Source organism: Phoca vitulina, unplaced genomic scaffold, assembly GCF_004348235.1.
Source record: "Phoca vitulina isolate PV1807 unplaced genomic scaffold, GSC_HSeal_1.0 scaffold32, whole genome shotgun sequence".
NCBI lineage: Eukaryota > Metazoa > Chordata > Mammalia > Carnivora > Phocidae > Phoca > Phoca vitulina.
This window is the reverse complement of record NW_022589735.1, coordinates 1,778,616-1,791,435: the sequence shown is the minus strand read 5'-3', so window position 1 is coordinate 1,791,435 and position 12,820 is coordinate 1,778,616. Positions and strand designations below refer to the sequence as shown.

The following is a 12,820-nucleotide window of genomic DNA, read 5'->3' as shown; positions in this document are numbered from 1 at the left end:
GTGCACAAGCAATGGGGGTGGGGGGCAGAGTGAGAGGGAGAGAGAGAATCTTAAGAAGGCTCCACACTGTGGGATCGATGTGGAGCTTGCTCTCACAACCCCGAGATCATGACCTGAGCCAAAATCAAGAGTCGGACGCTTAACTGACTGAGCCACCCAGGTGCCCCTACAAATTACTTAATAAATTTTACACTTCCCGTGCAGAACCTGAAATACCAGATGTTCATCACAAGATAATTAAGAATGATGGGTAACTGGAACAAACCTAGAAATCATATAGGAAAATAATGATGTACATCCATAGGACGAATAAGAAACAGTTAATGTGGTTTTTTAAAATTTTATTTTATTGTTATGTTAGTCACCATACATTACATCATTAGTTTTTGATGTAGTGTTCCATGATTCATTGTTTGCGTATAACACCCAGTGCTCCATGCAGAACGTGCCCTCTTTAATACCCATCACCCGGCTAACCAATCCCCCCTCCCTCCTCCCCTCTAAAACCCTCAGTTTGTTTCTCAGAGTCCATAGTCTCTCATGGTTCGTCTCTCCCTCCGATTTCCCCCCCTTCATTTTTCCCTTCCTACTATCTTCTTTTTTCCCTTCCTACTTTTTTTTTTAACATATAATGTATTGTTTGTTTCAGAGGTACAGATCTGTGATTCAATAGTCTTACACAATTCACAGCGCTCACCATAGCACATACCCTCCCCAGTGTCTGTCACCCAGCCACCCCAGCCCTCCCACCCCCCACCACTCCAGCAACCCTCAGTTTGAAACAGTTAATGTTTTTAATGTATATTTAATGATATGGAGACGTACTTAAAAGAAGAAACAAGATCGTGTTATGTATTTTTTGACATGTGTACTTATGTATGCGTGCGTGTATGTGGGGGAGGGGGAAGCCTGGAATATAATGTCAAATTTTAAAGAGTTGCTGTCACAGAGTGGAAAGATTAGAGAGAGTTTTGTTTTACTGCATATCTGTATTTCCAGTGTGTTTCTGTCACACTCACACAGCCTATTGCCTAACGCTTCTCTCCTCCATTTTTGTGAGTGTTGTGGTGGGCGTGTGGTATGGGCCCTGGTGAGATGTGTGTGAGACAAAGCCGCAGCCGCTGCACTGACCAGAGTGGCCCACATACTTTATTTTCATGACGCTGAAAGAGTAAACAAGGAACTTCAATATCTTTGCAGGTTATCAATGCTGCATTGGCTTTAGCAGCAAAACCCCAGAGTAAACTGGCCCAAGAGAACATGGATCTTTTTAAAGAACAGTGGGAAAAACAAGTCCGTGTTCTCACAGATGCTGTCGATGACATTACTTCCATTGATGACTTCTTGGCTGTCTCAGGTAATGAGCTGGTTCCCCAGAGAAGCATGTGAGAATGTGCATAATTACTTTCACCTAAGACACAATAATGGACAATCAAAACGCCCCCAAGTCTGGGCAGGTAAATTATTCTAGCAGTAATACTGTGCTGGTTTTCGTTTTAATTAAAAAAACAACAGCAACTCAAAACAACAAACTGTCACTGACTCCTCAGCAGTGGGAGGCGGGGTTGGAGTTGTTTGCCTTGTGGTGGGGCTGGTCTTGATCTTAGAAGCAGGAATTAGAAAGCTGGCTGACAGTTTCCTCCGTTTGTGTAGAGTGAGATTTTGCAACTGTGACCTGTTCAACACCATAACAACCCACCCCTGTTGCTGCTGTTGTATTTAGAAAAAAACATTGACCTGGGTCCTGGGAGAGGCTATGGTTGGTTGTGATGAGCTTGTGAAACTTAAGAGATTCCCAGCACCATCACCTTTAATTCCTTTTTGGAAATAATTTTTACCCCATCTTGGAAAGCTTCTTCCTTTCTCCCTCAGCAATGATCATAGTTTAACTGCCTACTTTTCGAAAGACTCTGTCTGCATGATGCACAGATAGAAAACAGAGAGGAAATATTTAAGTGCCATTTAATTATGAACTTGCAAAAAATAAATCTGGGTAATTCACCTCACAAAAACAGTTGATTTCATTATATAAACATAAACTGGTAATGACATAGTAAATTGCATTCATATAGAAAATGTCTGTCAACTGCAATTCACTGTTTATCACGCAGAGATAAATTTCAATCCATCTCCTTCAAGTCGAGTAAGTATAAATGCATTCTTCATTTAACAGGGCTTCTGCTGCCCTTAGCTGCACTGCTTGCTCTCTGGAGGTGCCAGGCTTCCTGAGGCCAGTGGCTTTGGGCAGAGTCAGTGGCTGGGTACTTGTAGGGCTAAAACTACCTGTCACCCCAGGGAACCACAGGCTGCAACGTGGGAGATGTGAGTGTCAATGGGGCTTGAAAGAGAAGCGGGGCTTAAGTACATGCACAGCACAGTCCTCCAGCAGTGACCTATATCTAAGGTGACAGTGTGTTCTGCATACCAATATCCTCCTCTCTCTGCCGGTTCTCCTTGGGACTGGTAGCTTTGGCTGTACTTGAGAGAGTGGGGAGCGGGCAATCCGTAAACTCCAAAAAGGGGGGATAAACCACACTGCTGCAGGACTGCCAAATCGCAGGTGCTGGTACTTTAAAACAAAAAACCCATTTGCAAGCACATCTTTGCAGGTGCCAAAAATGCAGCAATGGCTTTTTTGGGAAATCTTGGCCTTCTGTTGTTTTTCCCAATGAAGTACTGAATTATTCTTTTTCATCGGTTTAGAGAAAAACATTCCACCTTCACAGCACACTTTTAAGCAAACAACAAATTCTGAAATCTAAATGTAAAGCCCCCCTCTGGTGATAGATCCTACATTCCTAAACTTACTTCTCGTGATTAGGTTGGGTATATAGCTCAGGCTTGGTCTCAAGGGATTTTCAGTCCTTCTTACAGCAAAATAAAATGTAATAGAATCAAATGTCCCTCATGCAACATTCTTCAAATTGGAGAACAAAAAGGATTCTGCAGTAGCATTTAGTGGGATCCAGGCAGTATCTTTAGGGTATATGACATAAAACAGAATCATGGTAAAGAGAAATCAAATTCTTTAACAGGTACACTTTTATCTGGTGAGTATGTTCAATTTTTATGCAAATGTGGGAAAATATAAGGGTTGACTTGATGGAAAGGAGTTTAGACAGTTTCTGTTTAGAAAATAAAAACACGGAACAATTCTCTAAATCAGAAAGTGGTGGTGTTTTCAGAGTATCTGAATTTTAGAGGTCTACCCCGGTATCTTTCTCTAAGGTTTTGTCACAGGCTTGCTTAGCAGAGTCAAGCAAGTAAAAGATTTACAGGGCCAGGCTATTACTTCTAATTCTTCGGATTCTCTTATGGTGTGCTTTGTAGGGACATGGGATGAAGGAGGAGACAAGCAGATGCCTGGGCAAAGTTCTCCTCCATTGACCAGTTAGTTTGTAGCATTCACACTCCTTTGTATTCTCACACACCCACCCCACCCGTGATAGCTTTAGCCTTTTTATGTGGGGCGACTAGAGATGTCTTCTGACCGGACACAGTCTTGCTAGGGAATTGACTGGCTCTCATCACAAGGAACCCCAGTTTGAACTGGGCAGGCCCCCACTGGTGTCCAGTCCTCAGCCCTGGTGCAGTTCACGGCATCTCTAGTTGTGCACCATGGATTGGAGAGCAGGTGTCAGTCTGCAGCGTTCATGGGCAGTCTTTAGACAAGAAGTCACGTCTTGTTCTCATCCTGTTGTGCCCCTTTGCCAATTTCCCCTTGTCCTGTGGCACACGGTGCTTCAGCAGTCCTGTCAGTGAGGGCGGCATGTTCTTGAGGAAGGGGGCTGGCTTCGGCTTGGCTTCTGGCATCATAAATCTTTGCTAAATGCAGATGAGGAAGCTGCTTGACTCCCTGGAGTGGTTGTTGTGTACCATTTTGTACTGTATTCTGGTACCTCTGGCAGTGTGATAGATTTTGTAGAATATTTCCACTAGTGATTTTCCACCATCAAAACTTTGGACTTGATGGCGCCTAAGATGTTCGCTGTAGCCTGTCCACTAGCCAAGAACCCCTCCACGGGTAAGTTACTTAGGGAATAGTACTGCTTTCTCTCTATTGTTCCTGCGTATTCAGTACCTTGGGTTCCCAAAGTTCCCCCATACTTGCCACAAGTCATACCTAAATTTGTGGCTCAAGAAGTAATGGTCATTTTGTGTATAATCTGTTAAAGCTACCAAGCATTTCATGAGGCTGCAGGGCAGTGGAAACTTGGGTCCCTGTATATCAAATATGAGACAGTGGCACTTGAAAACAGATGTCATGCATGCCCCCGCCCCCCCGCCAGGGAAGGGAGAGTGGGGGCTTCTTTTCACCAAGTTGTATTCAGAATGTGCCTTGTAAATATTGGAGATGGTTAAGATGGTAGAGCGCATTCAGCAAACCCCAAGTATGTATATATTGACTGATCCCTTAAGGACAGGAGTTTGAAATTTATCAAAGTGATAAAGACTGTTTGAATTTCATTTGAATTGTATTTGATAAACGTTTTCCATGGAAATGCAATTTACTGTCTTATGCATTTATTCTGCTTACATGTGGAAGTTATAGTTCCTTTTTTTTTTTTTTCCCCAAGTGTTTGGTTAGAGTGGTTCTAATTGGGTTTATTACATTTCTTTACCTTACGCTCTTGGAAACAAATAGTATAGTGCATTAGATACTTTAGGGCAACACGTAAGAGTGGTAATTTGTACTTCTTCACTAAGTGTCAGTGTGCCCAAAGAATTTGGTCTGATTGAAGGCAGTTATTACTTTTTTTTTTTTAATGGAAGGCCATTAAATAATAGGATTATGCAAAAAACCTGTGAAACTACAGATATGGTCATGGTGAAGTTGGGTGTGATTTCTGACTCCCATGCCCACTAGCTGTGTGACCTTGGGCAGTTCAGTTAATACTTATGTGCCCTGGTTTCCTCATTAATTAATGGTGTTTTTTAATTTTATTTTTTAAAAGATTTTATTTATTTATTTTAGAGAGCACGTGCATGCATGCATGAGTGTGGGGAGGGGCAGAGGGAGAGAATCCCAGACTCCACAGAGTGAAGCCCGACATGGGGCTGGATCCCATTGCCCTAAAGTCATGACGTGAGCCAAAACCAAGAGTCGGAGGCTTCACCAAATGAGCTACCCAGGTGCCCCTGTATATGAAGTATTAATGTTATCATCTCCGTTGTCTGCATAAGTTTACACCAGTAAGGATAGCCAGAGCAAAGGGTACACAGAATGGGCCCTGTTACTCATCATGGATTGAAGTATGAGTTCATGCAGGCTTTTTGGAGAATGCCAGTTGGCTTGGTGCCTAGAGGGCAATTAGGCACCACACATCTACGTTAAACATATACGCCTTTTGACTTAGTAATCCTATTGCTAGAAATTTCCCCCAGGGATATGTACCCACATGTTTGCCAAGATAGCTGTACAAGGATGTTCATGTCAACTAAAATGTCTAAGAGAAGACTAGATACGTAAATTATGGCCCCTACATCTATTCAGTAGGGTACTTTGCAGTCATCAAAAAGAATGAGATAGAGGGGTGGAGGCAGGCCTAGAAAGGTTTTCAAATGAAAAACATAATAGTGTCCATAATACGACCCCTTGTTAGATAGACTGTTGTGTATGTGACTTTTTTCCTCTTAGAGGCACCTGTGATGTTGAACAGAGTGCTAATGGGGTACAGACTGGTGTGTCTACTCCTAGTGGACCCATGCTGAGTTTCCTTGGTGATTCAGGTAAAGCTAACATAATTTATGGTTTAGGTTAGCACAGGCACCTCCAGCCCTCCCTTGTTTGTACATGTCCAGTGGAAACTCATTTCTGCCTTAGGGCTGAAGTACAGCGAGCAGAGTTGGTGCTTGTGTCCTGGGTATGTGGTGGCCTCAGCTGGATGGGGCTTTCCTAGAGACAGCTGTTAGGGCCGGTAGAGACTATTACTTTAGTCAGCTTCCCGAAATAGAAGGCTTCCTTTGTTGCTAAAGCATGGCAAGCCCTTCCCTGGTTTAGGTTCACTGGAAGAAAGCCAGTGTGAATTCAAGAAAGTCAAAATTGATTTTTCAAAACATAGGTGTCTAGATGAAGGTTAACAAATCCTTGGTGGAAGTTTGGGCTACTTTGTCTAATGAACGAAAAAGAATGCCATGCTTCATTGATTCAAAGATGTGTTTCCTCCCCTGTATTAACAATCCTGAAACGAGGATGAATTTTAAAATCAACGACATACGGAAACATTGGTCCGTGGCTTAGTTCGCAATACTTTTTCCTTCCTTTTCTTCCTTTTATTTTCCTTTCCTTGGTGATACGAAATACAAATGTAAAATAGGTTTAGCAAAAGCAGCAGTTCTTAACCCACAGTATGGCGTGCAGGCTCAATACCAGTCTGTTCAGTTTACATTAATTATATAGAGAGTTTATATATAAAAGATGCTTCTGATGGGCTCCCCACCCATTTATTCTTTTTTTTTTTTTTTTAAGATTTTATTTATTTAATTGACAGAGAGGGACAGGAGAGAGGGAACACAAGCAGGGACAGCGGGAGAGAGAGAAGCAGGCTTCCCGCCGAGCAGGGAGCCCGATGCGGGGCTCGATCCCAGGACCCTGGGATTATGACCTGAGCCAAAGGCAGATGCTTAACGACTGAGCCACCCAGGCACCCGCCCACCCGTTTATTCTTAACGATTGGTTCACATATCCTCCCTAAAATTTATGTAAAAAGTTTAATACATTTTCTCTGTTAATAGTACAGTGATGGAAACCCTAGCAAGTCCCCTCTAATTTTTGAATTAGGGTCTTCTTAGCTATACTGTGGTAATTCATTTTTCCCTTCTGTAATAGGAATTCATACTATATTTTGGCTTTCACTGGAAATAATTTATTTAAAGAAAAGAAAGAAAAATTCACAGCAAAATTAAGAGGAGGGTACAGAGATTTTCTCTCTCTCTGTAACCCCACACATGCACAGCTTCCCCCATCATCAGCATCCCCCATCATGGTGGCACATTTGTTACAGTTGATGAACCTGTACTACATTATCACCCAAAGTCCATCATGTACATTACTGTTCACTCTTGGTTGGTGTATCTTCCATGGGTTTGGACAAATGTATCCATCATTATAGTGCCATATACAGTATTCATTGCCCTAAAAAGTCCTCTATGCTCTTCCTGTTCTTCCCTCCTCACTTCCAACTCCTGATATTTTTTACTGTCTCCATAGTTTTGTTGCCTTTTCCAGAATGTCATTTGGTTGGAATCATAGAGTGTGTAGCCTTTCAGATTGGCTTTTTTCATTTAATAATACACAGTGAAGGTTTCTCCATGTCTTTTCGTGGCTTCACAGCTCATTTCTTGTCAGTGCTGAATAATATCCCATGGTCTGGATTTACTTCATTTTTTCCATTCATCCACTGAAGTACATCTTGTTTGCTTTCAGCGGTTTGGCAATTATGAACAAAGCTGTCCTAAACATTCATGTGCAGGTTTTTCTGTGGATATAAGTTTTTAGCTCCTTTGAATAAATACCAAGGAGTGTAACTCCTGGATCACGTGGTCAGAGTGTGTTTAATTTTATAGGAAATGTGTTTTTACCAAACTTACTTTCAGTCCTTTCACATCATTACTTCTTCCTCATTGTGATTTTTTTTCATCTTACTCCATTTTGCCCGCAGTCTCTTGGGAAATAAAAAGAGGAGGGCTGTGGTTTCTCTTGGGGTCTGCAGGGGAACCTGAAGCCCAAAGGCAAGGCACTGTGGTGCTCTCTTCTTTGATAGATACACTAAGTACCACTTGCATCTGGCTCCCTTTGACATGAAAGGAAATAGCACCATGACCACTCTATTATTGGGAGTATCTAAAGAGGTCAAGCTTACTGTTATTTCCCTTCTAGACACTGTCACATAGAACTTGACTGAGTATGTTAGCAGACCCTGCGAGGGGAAGGGGAATGGCTTCTGGAAGTGGGTTAAATCAGGAGGCAGTCCAGAATAATGACATGTCAATGCATAAGATGACCAGATATGTTTCTTAAACAGATTATGTTTACCCTGGTTGTTCTAGCTCTTCCAGAAAAACTAGGACCTTTAATCTTTCACTATTGTACCAGGTATTCTTTTGGCTTAAGTGAGTGAACATGTCTTCTACAAGTCCTTAAATGTCTTGAAGAGCTCCTTTCTGAGCAGGAAGGCATTGGCCAAATGATGACACAGGGTCTTTCCTTTATGTCACTCTCCCACCTACCCCACAGAGTCTGAGCAGCCCTGTCATTTGGGCTGTCTGCTGGTGGTCTCTGCATTTCTGGGTGAGAACATTCCCTTTACCATTCTGGGTCGGCCGTTTCAGATTGACATCATCCATTTTTTTTTTTTTTTTTTTTAAAGATTTTATTTATTTATTTGACAGAGAGACACAGCGAGAGCAGGAACACAAGCAGGGGGAGTGGGAGAGGGAGAAGCAGGCTTCCCGCCGAGCAGGGAGCCCGATGTGGGGCTCGATCCCAGGACCCTGGGATCATGACCTGAGCCGAAGGCAGACGCTTAACGACTGAGCCACCCAGGCGCCCGACATCATCCATTTTAATGGCTATATAGTACCCATATTTTATCCCTACTCTGCTCTTGGACATTTTGGTTCCACTTTGCTGTTAATTATAGATGAAGCTGAGGCTAACTCCTTATTCTGGGGTTCCCAGAATCCAGTGTCAAGCATTTTGCTTTGAGGAAAAATAGTTTTGGTTGGTCCTCCAAATCCAGTTCGAAAACTAGTAGGAGCCACCTGTCAACACAATTCAAGGGTTTTTGCAAATACCACAGCAGTTCTACAGGCACCTGTGAGAGGATCACTAAATGTTTTGCCTCAGGTGGGCTCCCTCAGTGACCTCCAGAGGAGGATTCATTCTGCTTTCCAGCACCTTCTATCCCAGAGCTGTCCTGGCTTCTTGGCAAATTGTCCGAATACCATTGGCATCTACTGGAGGGAGGGGCAAGGGACTGGAAGGATAGAGACTTCTAGTGAACCCTTTCTTCTATTTTAGACTTTGTTTTGGACATAAGGTCAGTGGGATTATTTAAAGAAAAGAGAAGTTATTAAGGTTTCTGTGATCTGAATTTTCTGCCTGGCTTACAGAACAATTGTGCCTTAAAGATCTCAGTTGATCTCTCCCACTTTCTGTAAACCTGGAATTGAAGATTATTATTCTTGGAGGTGATTACAGGTTGAATTTCTGTGGGACAGTTAATCCAGCGGGGAGTCTGGTCTCTTCAGCGAAATGATACACGGGGAACTTTGGCATGCAATGAGTACTCAGTGAGCGACAGGTGCCAGCCTGCAGTTGTCCCCTTCTAGTGGAATGCCTTCTCCCTCATTCAGCTTTTTGTTCGTTCTTCAGAGAATCACATTTTGGAAGATGTGAACAAATGCGTCATTGCTCTCCAAGAGAAAGATGTGGATGGGCTGGACCGCACAGCTGGTGCGATTCGAGGCCGGGCTGCTCGGGTCATTCATGTAGTCACCTCAGAGATGGACAACTATGAGCCAGGGGTCTACACAGAGAAGGTGCTGGAAGCCACAAAGCTGCTCTCCAACACAGGTTCGGGGACTCCCTCCCTTTATGGTGCTCCCCATGCATAGATGGCCTGGGTGGGCTGGGCCGCCCTGCGAGTCCAGGCCCTGTGGTTAGGAAGGGCAAGATCAGGATGCAGCTCAGGTCTTCACACGACATGTCTGGGTCGAACATCAGGCTTTGAGAAGTTGATCTGCCAAATTAAGTGTTTTCACCTTTCTTTCATGTGTCCCACAGCTAATGATGTGAATAGTTCTGAACATACTATTTAAGATGACCCTCTGAGTTGAGTTTCTTGTTAGTGAATAAATACTGAATTAAGCAGGGGGGGTCCTGTTCTTAAGGCCTCCAGTTTATCTCACTTCAGTGGCTCACCCATCCAAATCTGATACTGCAAAATCTGGTCAAAGAGACAAAGATGATGTGAGTCTTGGTAAAATATGGCATTTAATTTATTTCAACCGTAACTGCTTCTCACATAGGTGGAGGCAGAGGCTCTTCATCATACACCTTGCCGCCTCATGTCTCCCTGAGGGATTTAGGGAGGGCTGGTGGTAGAACAATGATGTCTGCCAGGCCAGCAGGGTCTGCCCTGCCTCTTTCTTCACAGTCATGCCGCGTTTTACGGAGCAAGTGGAGGCGGCCGTGGAAGCCCTCAGCTCGGACCCCGCCCAGCCCATGGATGAGAATGAGTTTATCGATGCCTCCCGCCTGGTGTACGATGGCATCCGGGACATCAGGAAAGCGGTGTTGATGATAAGGGTGAGTAACTGCATTTCAGACGTTGTAACAGCTTCTTGCTTATCGTTCGCTACACTTGAGCAGTGCATCATTCTGGAACTCAGCAGATGCGGAGGCAGTATATTAAAACCATGAATCTAAAAGCTGTTAAAATGAGATATATTTAATTATGTTGTCTAAATGACTTTTAGTCGCAAGTTAGAGCCCAAACTTGGGCCAAGAAGGGCAGCTAGTGTGAGTTGGCTTTGAGGATTTAGTTTCAGGCATACAGTCCCCGCAGATAGGAGGCTTCTGGTAAGTTAGAGGGAAACTGCACAGAGCAAAGCCTCTTTGGTTGAGTATTTCCTTAATGCAGGTTGAAGTTATCCTTCACATAGAATCCCGCTGTCCTTGAAGGAGTGGCGGGAGGCAGGAGGCTCCTGGGGCCTCAGTGCATTCGCAGGGGGGATGCGGGCCTGTGGCGGCCACTGCTGATGCTCCCCAGAATTGCCGCCTGCCCTGGGCCCCATTGGACCCATTTGCTCTGAGAACACAGCAGTTCTTACCAGGTGAGGGAAAGGCCACCACCCCTCCTTGTTGGCATAAACACAGGCGTTTTGAGAAACTACTAACCCCTCTGTAATACGGCGCAGGGTCTCACAGCTGTCTTGCCCTAACGTTTCATCTCTCACATGCTGTGCTGAGGATGAGCTCGTTGCTCTGGAAGCTGAGAGCAGGGAGTGTGAGTCCCTCTCCCCAGGGACCCCCGGGGGTCCCGCAAGCCTGGGCCAGGCCCCGCTCTCGCTGCAGAGCCGTGGTTGCCCTGTGGGGCCTGCCTGCTGCCCAGATAGCGGCTGGGCTGTGCTGCCCGGCCAGTAGGCTCAGGGGGCTTTCGTTTACTTTCATGGTTTGCTACTTGAACCTCTCAAGGTCGGCAGGGATCCTGTCCCACATTTTGTCTTCTCAGCTTGGCACCCTGCAGAACCCAGCCAGATAGTTAGCTGGAAAGAGAGGCATTTCTAAGGCCGTTGCGTGAGGCTGGACCCGTTTCGTACGCAGTGTAGAAACGCTTGGGCAAGACCACCGCTGCTCCTCCCTGGGGCTGAGAAGGACAGCCAGGTGTTGCTGGATCTCCCGGCCAGCTGCTGGCTGTTGCTGCTGCCTCCCGGTCCCCGGGACGTGTCGGGGGCAGGGGGTTGTTTTGCTTTCTCCATCCCTTCATACCTGTGCCCCAAGAAGAAACCTGGCCTGGCTGAATGACAGGTTAAACCCAGCAGCCATATCTCAATGGTGTGAAGGGATCGGTCCCACCAACCACTGGTAAGGAACACAGCCCTATTTTTCCAGACTTCTTTTTCACACTGACAGATACCTAGAAATAGAATAAAAGGAACCTCAGTGATAAAGGGGAGTCATTGGTGTCTGAAGTTAACGTTTTGAGGGGTTTAAGTGCGTGGATACTGCAGACATGCGAGGAAATGCGTGCAGATCCTCAAGTGCTGTTGGGGGAAAGCAGGTCCTGGGAGCAGGCAGGCCTCCTGGGCCCCTCTTCCAGCTCTCGGACTGTAGGCAGGTTCCCTCATCTCTCTCATCTTCTCTTAAAAACAGAGGTACTGGTGGTTTTAATGAGCTGTACTGTAGGTAATGTGCCCCGCACAGGGCCGGGCCATGCAGGAGCTGTGCTGGGACACGAGGATGGCAGCGGCCTGGCAGGGGCACGGGGATGGGGCCTTGGGTGGCAGAGGCGTGGGCCGCCAGGAGCGCTGGAGCCAGGGCGAGGTGGAGGCCTGTAAAGCAGCCAGGCGGCAGGCCCTTGCCTTGAGCTCCGTTGCTGTTTCTAATTCAAGAATCCTTCCAACCCCAGGAACTCTTAAGCTGCTTGCTGTCCCGTTCTCCTCCACCTCAGCCTCCCTTCGTAGTCACCGTAGTTCTTGTCATTACCAGTGTCACGTGTCCCTTTCAGCAGCTCCCGCTCTCCAGGACTATGACAACCCTGAGGCTTCCTCCCTCGTCACCCTCACTCGGCCTCTCTGGTCTTTGCTTCACTCCTTTTCTAGCTTTGCGTCTCTCGTTAGTCCATAGACTCTCCTTTGCCCCATTTCACTTCCTTATGTTGCCTCACACGGTCCAGTCCTCATGGAATCCGCCTTCGGCTGAGCCTGGCGGAGTGCTGGCAGCCGCCTCTCGGGGGGTCCTGGAACCGGCCAGCATTGCCCCCCAACCTTAGCACCTAGGGAGGTTTCAGACCTTCCTGCTCGCCTCCCGCGTGGCCTGCTGCTATCTCTCTGTGGCGCGGAGGTGGTCTGGACATCCGGCCTGCCCCCTGCCTTGTCTGTGCACGGGGACTCTGCTTTCCCCTCTCTCCGTGGATGTCCCAGTGCTCCGAAGACTGTCCTCTGGCTCCTCTCCCCAAGCGTGTCGCATGACGGCATTTCTCCCCTCTTCAGGAAAACCTCTTGGTGTCCCCCTCCTTCTTAGTCTGCTTTGCTGCTTTGTGCTCATCTCTTCAGCTTCTGACCAGTGCACTGCACGCCTGGTAGCAAAGTTCTC

The 12,820-nt window shown here is 45.9% G+C and overlaps 1 protein-coding gene across 6 annotated transcripts in view; it reads left to right on the top strand.

Moving 5' to 3' along the window:
* CTNNA1 (catenin alpha 1) overlaps positions 1–12,820 on the top strand; it is a 306,207-nt gene that overhangs the window by 285,591 nt on the left and 7,796 nt on the right. For all 6 annotated transcript variants that reach the window (XM_032425307.1, XM_032425304.1, XM_032425305.1 and 3 more), the window contains 3 exons: positions 1,201–1,357; positions 9,377–9,577; positions 10,161–10,312. In XM_032425307.1, coding sequence (XP_032281198.1) covers positions 1,201–1,357; positions 9,377–9,577; positions 10,161–10,312 — 510 coding nt within the window. The remainder of the gene's footprint in view (positions 1–1,200; positions 1,358–9,376; positions 9,578–10,160; positions 10,313–12,820) is intronic.